General features: G+C 56.2%; 1 protein-coding gene across 4 annotated transcripts in view; it reads left to right on the plus strand.

Moving 5' to 3' along the window:
- RIPOR3 (RIPOR family member 3) overlaps positions 1-18039 on the plus strand; it is a 73996-nt gene that overhangs the window by 40013 nt on the left and 15944 nt on the right. For 2 of the 4 annotated variants that reach the window (XM_082645375.1, XM_082645376.1), the window contains exons 2-9: positions 4269-4387; positions 10488-10634; positions 12898-12976; positions 16216-16239; positions 16545-16598; positions 17244-17393; positions 17565-17628; positions 17956-17999. In XM_082645375.1, the coding sequence (XP_082501501.1) occupies positions 4269-4387; positions 10488-10634; positions 12898-12976; positions 16216-16239; positions 16545-16598; positions 17244-17393; positions 17565-17628; positions 17956-17999 (681 nt within the window). The remainder of the gene's footprint in view (positions 1-4268; positions 4388-10487; positions 10635-12897; positions 12977-16215; positions 16240-16544; positions 16599-17243; positions 17394-17564; positions 17629-17955; positions 18000-18039) is intronic. The other 2 variants (XM_082645377.1, XM_082645378.1) reach the window with 2 other exon arrangements.

Here is an 18039-nt window from a genome sequence, read left to right on the forward strand (position 1 = left end):
AGGAGCCCACTGAAGGCTCCTGGGATTCCAGGGGTCTCAGCCCGGCCATCTCATGCCCAGTCCACCAGAGAGGGGATTGTTTTGCAGCCCGCGGGGTGAGATCACACGGGTCAACTACAAAGGATCAGCCCCACCAGGGATCGGCCAGGAGAGGAGCTGCTGGGATCTGACGCTGGTCCAAAGGGACCTGGGCTCCCACACCCTGAAGCCTGCAGGGGATGGGGCTTGATGTTTCTCAGCCACCTCCAGTGCTACATTTCTAGCTTGGCAGGTCTGGGTCATGAACCTGCTTCCATTCTGGGACCCCCTCCCTCCTGCTCAGGCTCATGGCAGCAGAGGGGGGGGGGGTGGTGTCCTCAGCACAGCCCCTGCGGAAGCAGGTGCAGCCTAGCATGAAGTAGCTGGGATTTGGAGCCCATCATGCCCAGGTTCAAATCGCAGCTCTGGTAGTTCTGACCTGTGTGACCTTGGTTGAGTCGTTTCCCCTCCTCTCTGAGACTTGGTTTCTTTATCTGCAAAATGAGAAGGATAATAATATTTGCCTCATATAGTGTTGGGAGTATTAAATGAGATTTTTTTTTTTTTTTTTTTTTTTTTTTTGTGGTACGCGGGCCTCTCACTGTTGTGGCCTCTCCCGTTGCGGAGCACAGGCTCTGGACGCTCAGGCTCAGTGGCCATGGCTCACGGGCCCAGCCGCTCTGTGGCATGTGGGATCTTCCGTACTGGGGCACGAACCCGTGTCCCCTGCATCAGCAGGCGGACTCTCAACCACTGCGCCACCAGGGAAGCCCCTAAATGAGATTTTAAACCTTTAGAGCAGGTAGCAGGCAGAGTGCTGGCCACCCAGGGGTCATCCATCAATAGCTGCTGCTCCTGTAAATAATGTTTTAGTGGAACATATCCAGGCTCATTCATTTGCACATTATCTGTGGCTGCTTCTGCTCTAAAATGGTAGAGTTGAGTAGCTGTGACAAAGACTATAAGGCCTGCAAAGCCAAAAAAATGCACTATCTGGCCCTTTACCGAAGTCATTTGTCCACCCATGCCTTGGAGTCCAGCACATAGTGGGAGTTCTTATCTTTATCCTGTTCTTCCACTGACTGCGCCTTGGGCTGCACAGCCTGCTGAAGTGGGGGAAGCAGCCCCAGCCTTTCCATCTTTGTCCTCCGGTCCCATAAAGATGCACTGTGACTCTTTCAGGCCCTGGAGAACACCCCCGGCCCCACCTGCAGGGAACTCTCTGTCTAGTGGGGGAGGCAGACAAGTCACCATTCACCGTCCACTGTAAGTAAAGTGAGGCAGGGACTGGGGGGAGGTCCAGGAAGGCTTCCTGGGGGAGGTGACATCTGGGCTGGAAGAGAAGCGGGGAGGGTCTAGCCAGGAGGCCAATCGCCACGTGACAGCCAGGCCTCACACTGGAAAACGTGGCTCCCTGAGCCAGCCTCCTCACCTCTTAGAGGCTCTTTCCTCATATGAAACGTGGGGTCATTGAACCTCATGGCCCTGTCGCGATAATCAATCTGCAGCCAGGTGCTGGCACGTTGCATGGGTCTCTGCACCGAACCTTAGTTCTCCTCCCTGGTCCTCCTTTCCTAATGCTGGGCAGGCAGATGGTTGGGTTTGTTCTAGCAAACAGCATGCAGAGGAACTGTTTAGCGATTGTCTTTCTCCCTTATCTTGAAGTGGAGGACCTGGGGGAGGCTGGAAGGACGACTCAGAAGGCCTGGGAGGGAGGGTGGCGGGGATGTGGAGGGAGAAGGTGGAGGGAGGGCGTTCTGGTCCCCAACCCCCCCGGGGCTGGCTCCAGAGTCCACGTCCCCCCCGCTGACCTTGGGGATCTCCCTGCCTGCTCCCTCCTCCTGCCCTTGTTCATCTTGGCTAGGATGGAGGGAGGGCGTGTTTAGCAGTTTGAGAAGGTTCCAGTGCCACCCAGAGCCTGTGCTGATAGGGGTGGGGGCAGTGGTATGCTGATAAAAGTTTAACAACAGGCAGAAAAACAAACCAAAAAACCCACCTCAAAACCTAATTTGTAGCACTTGCCCATTTCCACGCTGTACTTAATTCTGTCATGGCTGATTTCAAGCTACCAACATTCCTGAAAATTTAACCGTCGACTCTTGTGAGCTGGTCCAAGCTGGCAGCAGCTCAGCCCAGGTAGGGACTGTGGGGACGTGAGGGTCCTCCCGTGGGGCTGGGGGCGAACCCGCAGAGTGCGGGATGCCTGCCCACGTACCTGAGAAGTGCTGGCTCGGCATCAGTCACACTGGGGTTCTCAGCCTGGCTCTGCCGCTCCCCAGCTGGGTCCCTGAGCTCGTCTTGTGACCTCTCTGAGCCTCAGTTTCCTCGTCTATTGAATTAGGTTCGCAACAGCTCCTACACCTCAGGGGGTTGTATGGATCTACTAAGATAATTTACATAAGGCACGTAGTGGACGCTGGCCTAATTATGAGCACTCAGTAAATGATGCCTCCACTGCCAGACTGCATCTATTTCTCCATCCGTACACCGGGCTGCTGTTCACGGATCTATTGCATGGGACAGTCCCTGGCACTGGGGATCCACTCAGCGGGTGCTCAGCAGACACTCGCCGCTTCCTCCGTCGGGGCCAGAGGTCGCTCCTCGGCTCATCTGCCTCAGCAGCTGGGGTCTCCAGGCTGGGGTCTTGGCAGCCGATGGCACACAGACAACCAGCTCTTTCTGGTGTCTATTTCACATTATGTTCTGTCAGCACATTGTGTTTTCTGAATTTCCATTTTACAGATGTGCTCACCGAGGCCCAGAGCCGGTGAGCGGCACAGCTGCAGCTGGGGTTTGAGCCCAGGTCTGGCTTTGTTGCTTCCAGAGCTCACCTATGCACAGCACATGTGGGGCTCTGGGCTACGGGAGGTATCGGAGGAGGAGGAAGCTTGTGGGGGTCACGCAGATCTGCCAGGGGGTTCAGAGTGAGGGCTCTGGAGCTTGTGGTGGGAGCTGATTACAAACAAAATGCAGGACTAGACACTGGATAGACGTGGCTGCAAAGGGAACGTTATTCCAGGCAGAGGCCCCAGGGTGGGCAAAGGTGTGGAGTCTGGGCTCAGCCGCTGGGTGGAGGGGATGTGAGAAGCAGGGGCCCTACCGAGCAGGAATAGGAGGGAGTTGGCGGAGCGGAGCTTTCTCAGGGCAGTGGGGTCCCTGGAATCCTTGCACTGACGCCACCCTGGCTGAGGAGTGAGGTATAAAACTGTAGCAGCAGAGATTTAGGTTAGATATGGGGGAGAACTTTCCTATTGTGTTGGAAGACACTGGGCGATATTCCCAAAGGATGTGGTGGCATTTTTCCAATCTCGAGATGGTTTGGAAAAACGTAAAGACAGCCAGAGTTCTAGGCTGGCCTCCCTGCAACCTGGGTCAGAGATGGGGCAATGGATCTGTGGTTTCTGGAAGCCTTTGATGCCAGCAGCCTGGCCTCATGTGAACTGGGCTGACTCACCCCCTGCTCAAAACCTCCCATGGCTCCCAGTTACCCTTAGCCAATTGCAAGGCCAAAGTCCTCGCTGGGGCCACCGAGGCCCCCCTGACCTGTGCTCTGCTGGCCTCTCCAACCTCACCTGGAGCCACACCCCAACCACTGAACTTCCTTCCATTCTGGATTACACCTTGTCCTCTGAGCCTCCAGGCCTTTGCTCATGCTGTTCCCTCTGCTTCGGATACCTTTCCCTCCCCTCCCCTTCCCCTTCTTCCCTCCTCGGCCTTTCCTTCTCAGCTCTTGGTCGCCTCCTCCACGGGTGGGTCTGGCACCCCCATCATTTCGCTATGGACTCCCTACTATAATGGTGGCCCATCAGCCTCCTGCTGGACTGGGAGCCCTGGAGGGCGAGGGCTTTGCCTGCCTTGCTCAGCGTCTGGCACACAGGAGGTGCTCAGTGGGGATTTGTGGAGGGGGGTCAGGGTTACTGGCAGAGAGGAGTAGCTGAGGGGAGGTGAGAAGAGCTGGCTCACGAGTTGCTGGGTGCCCCCTGCACGAGGACTCAGCATCGCACAGGCATCAAGGACCCAAGCACGGGGTGCAGAGACCTGGGTTCGAATCTTGCTCCTGCCACCCCCCCCCAAGCTCCCTGACCTCACTGAGCCTCAGTTTTCTCATCTGTGAGCTGGGGGCAGCACCAGCTGCCCCCTCTCTGGGGCTGCTGTAGGGCCCTTGGGGGCCATGGTGGAGGGTAGCCAGCCTGCGGTCAGCACTCACCAGGTGCCAGTGCGAGGCTGACTGTCCTGCCCTCTCCCTGCAGGTGACAGCCATGTCGGTGAGGGTGCGGTTCCTGTCCTCTGGGGACACAGGGGCTGTGGGGGTCATGGGCCGGAGCGCCTCCTTTGCTGGCTTCAGCAGTGCCCAGAGCCGGAGGATCGCGTAAGTTCTGCCCGGGCTGTGTGTGGGAGGCTGGTTTGAGGGCCAGGGATCGGGGGGCCGGCGGGGGCATCCTCCTCCCATGCCAGTGACCCTGAGGCTCACTCTCATGCCAGGCCTGCAGCGCAGGGTAGTGTGTGTTTGTGTCTGTGTGTCTGTGTATGTCTGTGTCTGTGTGTGTGTGAGTGAGACTCTTGGTGTTGGGAGAAAGCTGTAATTTGCTTCAGATCTGAACAGGTATCACCCTACATGCTCCTGGCAGTTGATCCTGGAAGCTGATCTGCTTGAGCTTATCAGGCCCACTTGGCAGATCAGAAAACTGAAGCTCAGAGGGGCAGAGCTGCTCACCCAAGGTCACACAGCAAGACTGATCCAGAGTTAGAACTTAGTCTCCTAGGGGCCAGGTTAGGATGGAATGTTCTTCTTGTTTGATAGAATGGGAAATAGGGCCACCTGTGACCTGGGGCAAGTGACTTCACCTCTCTGAGTCTGGTTTCCTCATCTGCGAAATGGGGATCACAAATGTCCCTCCCTCATGGGCTTGTCATGAGGGTACAGTGAGGTGACACATGGTGAGCTGCCGGCACATGCTGGCACGCAGTAGGGGCTTGTGGGAAGTTTTCCAAGGAGGAGAGACAGGCAGAGACAGGCCTGGCTAGTACTGACTCTCCAGACGTGAATTCACGGCTGATCTGCGATGTGTCTCTTCCAGCTGCAGGTAATGCCTGGGAGGAAGGTGCGTTTCTGCTCCTGGGGCCACAGCCCTGCCAGCCCAGGCGTGCCGGGCTCCTAGCTCCAGGAATCCTGAGGGCCCCAAACGGCTGCCAGTCTGAACAGCTGTGGTGGACAGGCAGGGCCCTCAGCCAGAGCAGAACCAAATCTCACCCTGGCGTTCCCCTACCTGAAACACTCCAGAGGTCCCCATCCCACTGAGAGCACAATCCGGTCCCCACGCGGCAGGGTCTGGCTGGCCAGCCTCATCCTGAACCCTGGGCTTTAGCCCCGTTGGCCTCTCTGTCCTCCAGGCCTTTGCACAGGCCCTGCCCTCCCCCTGGAACCCTCCCCACTGCTCTTCACCTGGCCTGGTCCTGCTTAATCTCATCAGGCCTTGGCTTCAAAGCCACTTCCTGGGGGTTGGGGGTGTGGACCACCCGAGCCCGGCAGGCCCTCCTTGTGCTCTTTCCCTAGGGCTCCCCAGCTGCGCGTTAGACCCACCTTCCCCTCCCCCCCCCGCCCCCCATCACTGTGAGGCTGGCCCTGCGGTCAGGCCCTCCCAGCTCACTCGCCTTGTCTCAGGGCAGCTCAGCTTCTCAGTTCTGAGGTGTGCCTGGGAGGTGTGGCATCTCAGGGCTGAAATCCTGGAAGCACCCCCTAGGAATCCCTCATTCTTTCCACAAGTATTTATGGAGCATTGGCTCTGGTCAGGCCCCGCCCTCCTTTCAGGACGGGAAAACGTTAAGCCAGTGATAGTCAAGATGGATGCAGCTGGTGGCAGGTGCCCTGAAGGGGTTAAAGCAGGGAGGCAGGAGGGCAGCAGGGGGCTTGGAGGAGGCCCCCAGTGAGGCATTTAGGTGAAGGCACAGAGCAGAGGAGCCCGTGCAGACAGGGTGTGGGCGTGGGAAAGCCTTCCAGGCGGAGGGGCGGAGGTGCAAAGGCCCTGGGGTGGGAATGAGCTCTGAGGGACAGAAAGTGGGTGTGCGGCCGGCCTGTGGGACAGTGGTGTAAGCGTCCTGGACCCCTCCTGGGGCTCCACGTCCTGCCCCCCCGCCAACCCTGCAGGGAATTCTGGAGGATGCCTGGCTTGGACGGGTTCTGAGATTCCTGAGCGGCCTCCAGCTGGACTGGCCCTCCGTAGTCCCCTTGTCCAGGGGTGAGGAAGAAGCTGCCCATGATGGCAGAGAAGCAGCACATCTATTTTTAACTTCCTGTCTCTGTACAGCTCCCAGGGGTCTGGACCCTTGGCTCTGGGGCTGGGTGGTCTGGATTGGGTTTCGGGCCTCACCTCTGGCCTTATTTCCCAGGTAATCCAACCAGGCTGAAACACAGCCACACTGCCAAGGTGCTCAGCAGCGGGGGCAGGTCAGGCAAAAATAACCTTAGACGGGAGAGCAGCAGAGCCGGGCTTCACTTAGATGTCCCCAACCCTTATCCCTGCCCTGGCACCTGAAGCCCCTTTGACTCTGGACAGGGTTGTTTTTTTTCTTTATTGCGTTATCAAAGAATTCACTTGGGGAAGTAATCTGGTGAGGAAATTTTACGCTAAGGTTGAATGACTGCTATAACAAGGCCACATATAATAAGTATATGATAATATATGATAACATAAGGCCATATATAATAAGGTGGGCAGATGAAGAGGGCCAGGCCTTGACACTGTCCCATTCTGCCCTGACTGACAGGCACGGGCTGCTCTTAACCTCTTCCTGCCATTCCTCAGCCAGGTCTCCCTTCCCTCAGGCTGCCAGGCAGGGACCCTCTTGAGCCAGGAGACCCTGCAAGGTCCTCACCACCTGGGAATTCCTCCACTGGGACGGCTGGGAAGTGTAGGTGTGAAAACTAAGCAGCAGCCCTTGATTTTTCAAGGAGAGGAGGCTAGAGAAAGGGGACAGAGAGGAGGGCTAGACCTCAGAGACCTGTATCAGGAGAAACAGGCTAGTGCACGTGAAGCACCCAGAGCAGAGCTTGACCGTTGCGAGAGCCGTGTGCGTGTTTGTCATCATCCCTGGGTGTCTAGTACCACCAGATGCAGGAGGAAAGGTGCGCTTACACCCAGCTTTGAGTCCTCACCTGAAATGCGTCCAGTCGGTCCTATTATTTATTGCCCCGCCCCCAGCCCCTCCTACCTCTGGATCCTGCACCTGCGGCAGCCGTGCACCGGGGCCTCCGATAGTGTCTCCCAACGACACCAGGTAGAAGGGCTGGCCTCGCGGCCTCACGTGAGGGCTGGGGCCAGTGGGTCACATGTGCCCATCTGGAAGCTCGTCTGGCATGCCGGGGGATGTTTAATATTTACTGAGTCCTCCCAGAACTGCTGTGACATCCGCCTCTGGAGGTTGCTCTCTACCCTGGCAGCTGTGGCACTGAGCCAGACATGCAACCTGATTTTGCCATCCGGAGACTGCACATACATCACCGTCCCTGGCGCGGCTGGCCACCACACCTGCTCTGTTGAACCTCAGACAAGAGCACTGGGTTCAGAGCTTCCCCAGGAGCCGGTGCTAGCAGGCACAGCCACAGAGCGAGGGCGAGGAAGTTTCCAGGTAGATGGAAGTGGGACCCAGCCGAGGGCACGCATCTGCCGGGGACTGTGGGACTCTGGGAGCTGGCAGGTGAGCGGGGCTCCTGCAGCCCCACCTCCAAGCGGCTCGCCCACCCCACCTGCCTGCCTGCCCACGTGCCGGGGACCCTAGCCTGTCTGAAACCCACTTTTCTCGAGGCTGCAGCTCTGCCTGTCCCTGCCAGCCTGCAGATGGCAACTTTGTGGAGGGTGTGTTCCAAGAGGTGGCTGATGTGGCCTCCGGGAGGGTCGGGGAGGAGGGAGCACAGTCCCTGCCTGGGCTTTGCAAAGTGTCACTTGACATATAATATATGAATAACAGCAGCAGCAGGTGCAGGGGTGAGCACTACTGATGTGATAGGCTTTGTCCCCAGGGCTGCGTGCCCATTACCCAGACTCAAACATCGCCTGATTGGAGGAACCTTCCCTGTTCACCCTTTACATTCATTATCCTGCCTTTGTTTTTATTCTTGGCACTAGGCACTATCTGATATATAATTTTTTAAATTGAAGTATAGTTGCTGTACAATATAACTGATATGTACTTTTAAAAATTACCTTATTAACTTCAGCACATAGATAGCACTTACTCTTTCCTGGGAACTGCTTGAATCTCTTTACATTTATTAACTCATGTAACTCTCACAGCAACCCTTTCTCTGGTCCCCATTTTATGGATGAAAAAACCGAGGCACAGAGAGGTTCAGTAACTTACCCAAGGTCACACAGCTTATAACTGGGGAAGCCGGAGAGAGACCCCAGCATGTGGTTCCGGAGTCTGTGCTTGCTACCACTTCCCACGGTCTCCCCAGCTGGCAGGGCAGCTCAAGAGGGCAGGGGTTTTGTCTGTTTTGGCCACTGTTCTACCCCTGGCTCCTAGAATGGCATCTGGTGTATGATAGGAGCTCAGTAAATATTTGTTGAATGAATGACTATCTCATGACACCTCCGTGGGGCAGGCCCTCTTATTATCCTCCTTTTACAGATAAGGAAACTGAGGCTGTAGTAGATTAAATACCTGTGTCCTCTGGGGCTAGAATTTGGACATGGGTGGCTGACCAGGAGCTTGTGTCCCATGAGATGATATGAGCTTGGTGAGGCCCCTGAGGTTTCCAGGGCGGGGTTCCAGGTCCTTCCTTGATGCAGCATCCTTGGGACCCAGTTCTCAGCATCCCTGGCCAAGCCCTGAGATCTGTATTTCTGGCACATTGGCCTGTAATGTGGCTGTGCATCCATGTTTTGGGGAGCCACGGGGTTTGGGGCTTGATGCCCGACAGCAGGGGTGGACAGGACAGCTCTACTGAGTCAACCACAGGACCCTGTGACCCTGCATGGAATGTGCAGCATCCGGTTGGCTTGGAAATACAGCCCAACAACCTGCCAGGCCTCTTGGGGACCAGGACTTGGCGATGGCCCAGTGGCCCTTCTCCCAGGCCTGGCGAAGGAGCTGGAGCTGTGTCCACTTGCCCCCTGCCCAGCTCTCCAGACCACAAGCCCCCCACCCCTCCCCACAGACTGTGAACCCTTGAAGGTGGGACACTGGCCCCTTGGCTCCCATCACGTTGCGTGACTCAGAGAAAGCCCCACTCCGTGAGTGTTTGAATGAATGAATGAGCCTGTGCCCTTGATTTTAGACCCTAAAGGGCAGCAGACTGTGAAGGGCATCCAGGGAGACTCGGAGCTGGGTTTCTAGCAGGAGGATGTCTCCCAAGTGAAGCAGAAATGGTGAACCCCTGAGAAAGTGGTCCTCCTACTGTGGTCTGAGGACCAACAACAGTGTAGAGCCAATGGACCGCCTGCTCCACAGGCTGTCCAGGGCCTGTGCCTTCTCTCTTGTTGCTCGGCCATCCCTGTGGGGGGCCCCAGGGCACATGGTTGAAGCTGGCTCTTCAGTGCATCCGAGGAAGATGAGGAAGGGAGGGGGAGAAGTTCTCTTCCAAGGAAGTGGAATATGTTGACTAACCCAGTACTGGGACATGGGTTTGCCTCAGAATGTCCATAGATGCATGGGCGTGTGCGTGTGTGCATGTGTGCTCACGTGTGTGTGTGTGTGTGTGTGTGTGTGTATGGTGATTTGTCAGACTACCTTCCTCCAAACTATACGTATAAAGAGCAGGGCTGGGGAGATGCCCCCGAGGGAAATTGAGGTGCTATTAACAGAGGGAGGGGAATGGATGTGGGGCAGGCAAAGCCAACAGGTACCCAACCCATGGGTATACCACTGGACTATGATTTGGCCTCCCACGTTGCTTTGCCTGCACAGAGCTTGATGAAGAACACAAACAGACAGCATTGGCATTTGGGCTGCTTGATTGTATTTCTCACTGTAAGTTAATTTCTCATATCAGGTTAGTGTTATTGTTCTTTTTAAAAAATTTTATTTATTTATTTATTTTTTTGCGGTACGCGGGCCTCTCACTGTTGTGGCCTCTCCCATTGTGGAGAACGGGCTCCGGACACGCAGGCTCAGCGGCCATGGCTCACGGGCCTAGTCACTCCGTGGCATGTGGGCTATTCCCGGACCGGGGCACCAACCTGCGTCCCCTGCATCGGCAGGCAGACTCTCAACCACTGCTCCACCAGGGAAGCCCCTATTATTCTTTTAATCCTCAAATCCAAGCCCTCATTTGACAGATGAGAAAACTGAGGCCCAGAGAGTCTTGGCAACTTTCCTGAGACCACTCAGCTTGGTGGCAGTGGGGTAAGACTCAGCGAGGTCTCCTGACTCCCTGGGGCTCTGGCCACTGTTCCCAAAGTGCCTGCCACTGAGAAGGGCTTTGTCCAGACCCCTGCTCTGACCGCCCCCCAACCCATCCCTTCTCACAGAAAGTCCATCCACAGGAACTCAGCGAGGTCTCGAATGCCTGTGAAATCCTCCAAGATGTATGGCACGCTGCGGAAGGGGTCTGTCTGCTCGGATCCCAAGCCCCAGCAAGTGAAGAAGATCTTTGAAGCACTGAAGAGAGGCCTCAAGTAAGGATGGCTGTTCGTTGCCTTTAACAAGTGCTTTCTTTGTCCTCGTCTGCTTGGTCCTCTCTGCCTCTTCCTGGGGAACGTGGGTGGGTCTCTTCTGTAAGAGGCCACAGAGGGAGCTCCTGGTTATCCTTTTAGTCAACAAGCATGTCCTGGGTGCAGCCATGTGCTCAGCCGTGTCCTTGGGCACCAGGGACACAGTGAGTACGGCAGGGGGACCCTGGTCTCATGGAGCTCACGGTGTGGAGAGAGAGACGGCAATAAAAAGTAATGTGATCAATACTGTAACTTCCACGAGCCCAGAGGGCCGTGAGGGAGGTGATGGAGAGACAGCATGTGGAAGGCCTGTCACACAGGGTGGCCTGGAGAGCTTCACTGAGGAGGTCCTGATGGTTTCTGAGAAGCAGCCATCATGCTGGCCTCTGGGGGACAAGCATCCTGGGCAGAGGGAACAGCACAGGCAAAGGCCCTGCAGTAGGAGCTTGCACAACAGCTGGAGGTCAGGGTGGCTGGATTCAAGTGAGGAAGAGGCTGACTGATTAACTGAGCAGAAGTGGGAACAGGAAGATTCAGTCATTCCCCATATTTTTATTGAGGGCTCATCAAGTGCCAGGCGCAGGGTACAGGAACGAACAAAACACAAAGACCGCTGCCCCGTGGAGCTGACATCCCAGTGGGGGACACACAGACAATAAACAATATAGAAAAGTAGAATAGAGAGTATGTCAGAGGGTGGTAGCTCCTATGGAGGAAAACAAATCAGGGTAGAAGGTGTGCGGTTGATTTTACATAAGGTGTTCAAGGAAGGGCTCACTAAGAAGGTGACGTCTGAGCAAAACCCTGAAGGGGTGAGCCCTGCAGATAATGGGAGAACATTCCAAGCCAAAGGAGCCGCTTGTGCAAAGACCCTGGGGCAGGAGCATGATTGGCACATTAGGGGCACAGTGGGCAGGTCAGCACGGGGGCTGAGGGCGGGGGAGGGGTGGTCGTGCATTTGCCCAACGGAAGGCTTTTCCTTCTTCCTGGGATGCCCTGCCCTGCCCTCCACCTCTTGTGATCCTGCTCTTCATCCCTCACTAATTAATAATAATAATAATAATAACAGCAGCAGCAGCTCTATGGCTTGTTTGGTGCTTCATATACATCGTGTCCTTGATGCCGTGAGAGACTCTCTTAGCCTCCTTTTCCAGGCGAGAAACTGAGTCCCAAAGATGGGAAGCATCTTGGCCAGGACCCCACAGCCAGGAAGCAGAGGTGGGGCTCCAGGGCCCAGGCTGCCTGCCCCGCTGTCCCCTGGGCTTAGGATAAATGTCACCTCCCTCCGGGCCGGTGCCTGGCTCCCTATGCAGGGGTCATCCCACAGTGTGCCCAGCGCTGGGGTTGAGTGGGAACCAGGGATGTGCCCAGAGGGTGGAGGCCTATCTCCAAGGGGCCCCTCTCCCAGGAAAGCTTCTGGTGATTCCTGTGAGGACCGCACATTTGAGACTTGTCTGGGGTCAAGGGCATCTCCTTCCTGGGGAGCCCAACCCCTGAGGAAGCTGTGGTCTGGCAGAAGGTAGTAGTATAAGTGGGCCCAGAGAGGGTGAGTCACCTTCCTGGGGTAAGCCAGCAAATCTACAGTGGAGCAGGACAGGACCCCCACCTGGTCCCCACGTCCAGATCTCAGGTTTCATGTCTGAGTCTCTTTTTTGGTGGAAAACACAACATGAAAAGTCCCCTTGGGCCCATGGCTTTTTCTGTGCTTTCCAGAGTGAGTCTGTCAGGACCCCTTTCTGGTCCTGGGCATCCAGACAGCAGGACGGCCTGCCTTTGGCTGTGAGAGAGGTGTGTTCTCTGTAACCTCCCCACAGGCTGGGGTGAAGATACTGGACTCTGGAGGCCACTGTCTGGTTTCAGACCTGGGTTCAGCCTCTTCCCTGCTGTGTGACCCTGTACTGAGTTGCTTCAGGGTCAGTTTGCCCATCTCTAAAATGGGTATAATAACAGTAGCTCCTGTTTGCAGGGCTCTTTGGGGAATTACCTAAGGGATTCCCCATTTTGTACAGCACTGGGCACACAGCCCTGGGTGTGTGGGATGTGGAGGCTGAGCGAGCTGGGACTGGGCTTCCGGGGGGGTGGGCTGAGTCTGCCCTCTGACCCCTGAGCCTGCTGAGCACCCCCTGCTGGTAGCCGTTGCTGCCTCCTCCCTGGAACTCTGCTCATCTGCCTGTTTTTTTCCTTTGTCTGCTCCTTTTCCAACTCCTTTTCCTTGTTCTCCTCACAGGGAGTATCTGTGTGTCCAGCAGGCCGAGCTGGATTACCTGTCAGGATGCCACAAGGACACCCGCAGGAATTCCAGGCTGGTGAGACCCCTCCCGGGCCCTTCCCAGGCGAGCAGCCTTGGCCAGGGTTCAAAGACTTACCCTCTTTCACCCCGTTGCCTGCATCACGGGTGTGAATCTCAGTCTCGGAACTCAGAGGCCTAAGGAGCGGGCTTTATTTTTGATGAATGAACCTCACTTGGACCCGGATGAATTTAACCTCACAGACTGGTGGGAAGCTCCCGGCAGCCCCCGGCCCTCACATGGTGCAGTAGTTCACACATCTTTGGGCCACCTCCCTTTAGTTCTAGAAGTAACCGTAAGGTAGGCGGGTGTACAGAGAGGTGTCTACGTTAGATGGCCCTATTCTGTAGGTCTTGGCCATCTGGGCCCCCTGCAATCAGGGTGGCTTACATGATGGCAGGAAATTGGATCCGGCATTGAATCCAGGGTGTGTCACAGTGGCCCTGACCCCGTCCTTGATCAACCCTGCGTGTTCCCACAATGTTCCAGCGGCTCTGCAGTTTTGCTGCCACCCGAGTGGCATCTTTGAGGCTGCCCTGGGGCCTGTCTAGCCCAGGATTCACCTGCTCTGGGCTTCTGCCACCCCCTTAGCAGAGCCAGATTTAGAAGAAACAAAAACAAAACAAACGCCACAAAAAACCAATACCAAAAACAAACCAAAAAAATAGGATGCCCAGTTAAATTTGATTTTCAGATAAATAACAAATCATTTTTCAGTATGTCCCAGGACATAGTTATACTAAAAAAAAAAAAAGTATTCATTGTTTATTGGAAATTTAAATGTGACTGGGGGCCTTGTATTTTTTTTTTTTTTTTTTTTTGGCCACACTGTGCAGCATGAGGGATCTTAGTTCCCTGACCAGGGATCGAACCCGTGCCCCCTGCCGTGGAAGCGTGGAGTCCTAACCACTGGACCACCAGGGAGTTCCCTGGGTATCTTGCATTTTATCTGTTGGCACTGCCAGGACCCCACTGCTGGGTGCCTGCATCTCTCCAGTGGGGAGGCTCTTTCTTTTGCATCTTGGGGAGTCCCTCCCCGCCCCCTCTTCTCCATCCGGCTGCTGCCTTGTGAAAACCCCTCCTGTCCTTAATTAGAACTTCTGGAAGCAGAAACCAGGAGGCCTTGATGTCCATGGTTTTCTCTAGCTCATTCCAGCACTGCTCCTCCAAGGGCCAAAGCAGAGAGCGGGCCACTGTCTTGATGGAGGGACTGCAGACACGAGGGGGTGGGGAGTGAATCTATCAAAGTCGTGTCCCCCCACCTCTATATCCTGGCCCCAGCAAAGAAGACCTCGGGGATCGACAGGGTGGGAGACGCAGGGCTCCCAGCATGCTGGCCCACTTGGAGAAGGGAAGGCCGGGCAAGCTCAGTCATGCCTTGTCCTTGGTGGGCAGATGGGTCAGCGCAGAGGCGGAAGGAGGCGCTGCCTGGTTCCCGGCCCTTCCGAGCACTTGCCGAGCCTCCCTCTCTTGTGGGTGTGGCTGTTCTCACATCCTCTGGTCTCTCTCTCTCTCTCTGTTCTAGAAGTAACTCTAAGGAACGCAAGGTTTGTGTAAAGGTCTGTATGTGTTAGCTACTCCCATTTCATAGGTGGGCACACTGAGGCAGGGAAGGGGCAACAGCTGCACTGGGGCCACCCAGAGGGACGATGCACCTGGGGTCCGGTTCTCAGTTTCTGAGAAGTTGCTGTGCAGTTACTTTTCTTTCCAAAGCCTTGGGAACTTTCCTATTTCTTAATTTCTTGCATAGAGTTTTTTTGTGTGTGTGTTTTTAAAAAATATTTATTTATTTTGCCTGCGCCAGGTCTTAGTTGCAGCACTAGGGATCTCTTAGTTGAGGCATGCAAATTCTTAGTTGCAGCATGCATGCAGGGATCTAGTTCCCTGACCAGGAATTGAACCGGGGCCCCCTGCATTGGGAGCGCAGAGTCTTAACCACTAGACCACCAGGGAAGTCCCCTTACATAGAGTTTTTTTTTTTTTTTTTTTTTTTTTTTTGCGGTATGCGGGCCTCTCACTGTTGTGGCCTCTCCCGTTGCGGAGCACAGGCTCCGGATGCGCAGGCCCAGCGGCCATGGCTCACGGGCCCAGCCGCTCCGCGGTATATGGGATCCTCCCAGACCGGGGCACGAACCCGTATCCCCTGCATCGGCAGGCGGACTCTCAACCACTGCGCCACCAGGGAGGCCCTACATAGAGTTTTAATTTCATAATCCTACACGTACAATGTCACATAAATGCATACGTAGGAAAACAGACGTTGGCAGGGGGTTAATCCATCTTTTCCTTCTTGCTCGACTGGCCCCCGTCCGCAATCTTCTCTGTCCCACCGTGTTTAGCCCTTGAGGACAATCTAGTCTTTATCTTTCCGTATTTTCCTCCCTGGTCACATAATCATGGAAATATACAGATTGTGCATATAGAGTGGTTTGGTTAACAGTTGTCTTACAAAAATGAAATCACAACTTACGTACCCTCCCACATCTTAGTCCTTCTCCTTAGTGGATCGTCAACCTTGTGGAAGTTCGTCCAGGCACAGATATAGTGCCTATAACCCACGTGGGCAAAGCAGAGCCTGTTTTGGACATAAAGTTTATCCGAACACAGCCCACACCCATCATTTACATATTGTCTGTGGCTGCTTTCATTGCTCCAACAGCAGAAACCATATGGTCTGCAAAGCCTGCAATATTTACTATCTGGCCCTTTGTACAAAGATTCCCCCACCCCGACAATATATTCTTTTCATTGGCTACACCGTGGCCCCCTGCAAATCCGGATGGACCAGTCTGGATTTGCAGTTTCCTTAGACCTGAACTCCTGGGTGGTGCTGGCTGCCTCTGCCCACTCTCAATTCCTCTGGTCATGGCTGAAGTCACCCCTTAAATAATCAAATTGCACTGGTTCCCCTCTTGTTGAGTTTATACCATCCTTTACCCTTCATAACTACCCTGTGGGGTAGGTGCTGTTGGTACCCCACTTTACATAAGGAAATGGAGGCTCAGAGAGGTAGAGAAACTTGCCTGGGACACACAGCTGGCAAATAGAGTCAGGCCTAGAGTTGCCTCACCCAAAGCCCATGTGTTTACTCATTCTTCTTGCTTGGCCTGGACCACAGCTTGCTGACTGCAGGCCTCAGAGGACGGAGTGGCCGCTGGCTTTTTGTCCTCTGAGCTCAGGCGCCCCTGGGATGTAGCCTCATGGGTCTTGGAGGAGCACTGGAGTCCTGACTCCCTCCTTCCTCTCCTCCCCTGCAGGCTTTCTATTATGACCTGGACAAGGTGAGGGAAACTCCTGTCTGCACGTGGTAAGCAAGGTGGGCCGTGGCTGGGCCTGGCTGGATGAGAATAACGTCTTCGCTTGCGTTCCATCCTCCTGGCCGTCCCATGGGAGGAATACTTGGGTTTCCTCCCCACTTTACAAGTGGGGAAACTGAGGCTCAGCGATGCGCCTTCTTTAGGGATGGTGAGGGGCTGGTCTGGCGTTGAGCGCAGCTCTGTGTCAGTACCTGGAGGAGGGTGGCAGGGGCTCGGGGGGGAGTGTGGGCAGGCTACTTTTGAAGCATCTTCTCTTCTTCTGGGAGAAGCAAACACGCTCTGTGGAAAGGCACATTCGGAAGATGGAGTTTCACATCAGCAAGGTCAGCCTGGCTTCGGGGGTGTCTCTCGGCTTGCTGGGCCTCTGCTGGGTTGGCAGTTGGGGGGCGGGGGCTGGAGGGAGGTTCTCTGGGTGCCAGGTGGCTGGAGAGAGCCGAGGAGGAGCAGGGCCTGCAGGGGCTGAGCCCTGAGATGGGGTTAGGGGGTTGGGGTTAGAGGGCTGGGAATGTTGAGTCCCACCACCCGATCATACAGATGGGATTGTAGAGGCCCAGAGAGGGACAAGGATTGGCCCAGGGTCGCACAGCAAGTGCCTTAAGCTTTATATTCTGCAAACTCTCCCATGAGCTTGCTCTACTGCCCCAGGAGCCCAGTGGGTGGACAGACTATCACAAACCCACCTTCCCTGTTTCACAAATGAAAAATCGGGCGGGGAGAGGGGAAGCGATGCACCCACCCGCCCAGTTCACTGGTTTTTACTGTGCACCCGCTGGGTGCCAGCCTCTGCCAGGCGCTGGGGATGCGGAGCGGACGAGGCAGACGTGGTCCTTGCCCCGCGGGCGCACATTCTACGGGGGGGTGGGACCGCCGGGGTGGGGTCGGCAGCTCGGGGGCGAGTGACTGGCAGGCCGGGGCCCGGGCCCCGCCCCTCGGCGTGGGCCGCGCCCACTGGCCCGTGCGCCCCGCAGGTGGAGGAGCTTTACGAAGGCTACTGCATCCAGTGCCGCCTGCGCGACGGCGCCTCCAACATGCAGCGGGCCTTCTCCCGGTGCCCGCCGAGCCGCGCCTCCCGAGAGAGCCTGCAAGAGCTGGGCCGCAGCCTGCAGGAGTGCACCGAGGTGGGCGGCGGTGGCGGGCAGCGCCGCGAGGGGCGGGCCGGTCTTGGGGCTCCCTGGGCCCTGAGGAGGCCTCTCTCTCTGCCCGGGGGCCTCTGTCTGGCAGGGTCTGTGCGTCCCCCGTGGCCGAGCCCGGGGGGCAGGCGGTGAGCCACCTTGTGTGGGGCTTTGCAGGACATGTGGCTCATCGAGGGGGCCCTGGAGGTTCACCTGGGCGAGTTCCACGTCAGGATGAAAGGTAACCGAACAGGGCTGAGAGTGGCTGGGCAGGGGCCGGTGTGGAGGCCTTCTCCGGGACCCTGGGGCTTGTGCGGAGGGTTGGTCAGGATCCCGGGGGTCCAGGCCCAGCCCTCGTTTCCACTCCTGTGACTTGTGACCTCGGGCAAGTCCTATCCCCTGAGTTGAAAGTGAGGGCCCAGGCCTGTCCACTGTCATCATGATGGCCCCCCACCCCCCAAGCTGATACCCACCCTGTGATGGGGGGGCTCCCCGTGTGAGGGCCTGTGACCCATGGGGCCGGGACACAGGAGAGTGGCGAAGAGATTAGCCCGTCTCTGTGTTCCAGGCTTGGTGGGCTACGCACGCCTCTGTCCGGGAGACCAGTATGAGGTACAGCCACGCTCCGGGCGGGATCAGTCCTCAGGGCTCC

This window comes from Mesoplodon mirus, assembly GCF_964341445.2.
Source record: "Mesoplodon mirus genome assembly, chromosome: 15".
In the NCBI taxonomy this organism is placed as follows: Eukaryota; Metazoa; Chordata; class Mammalia; order Artiodactyla; family Ziphiidae; genus Mesoplodon; species Mesoplodon mirus.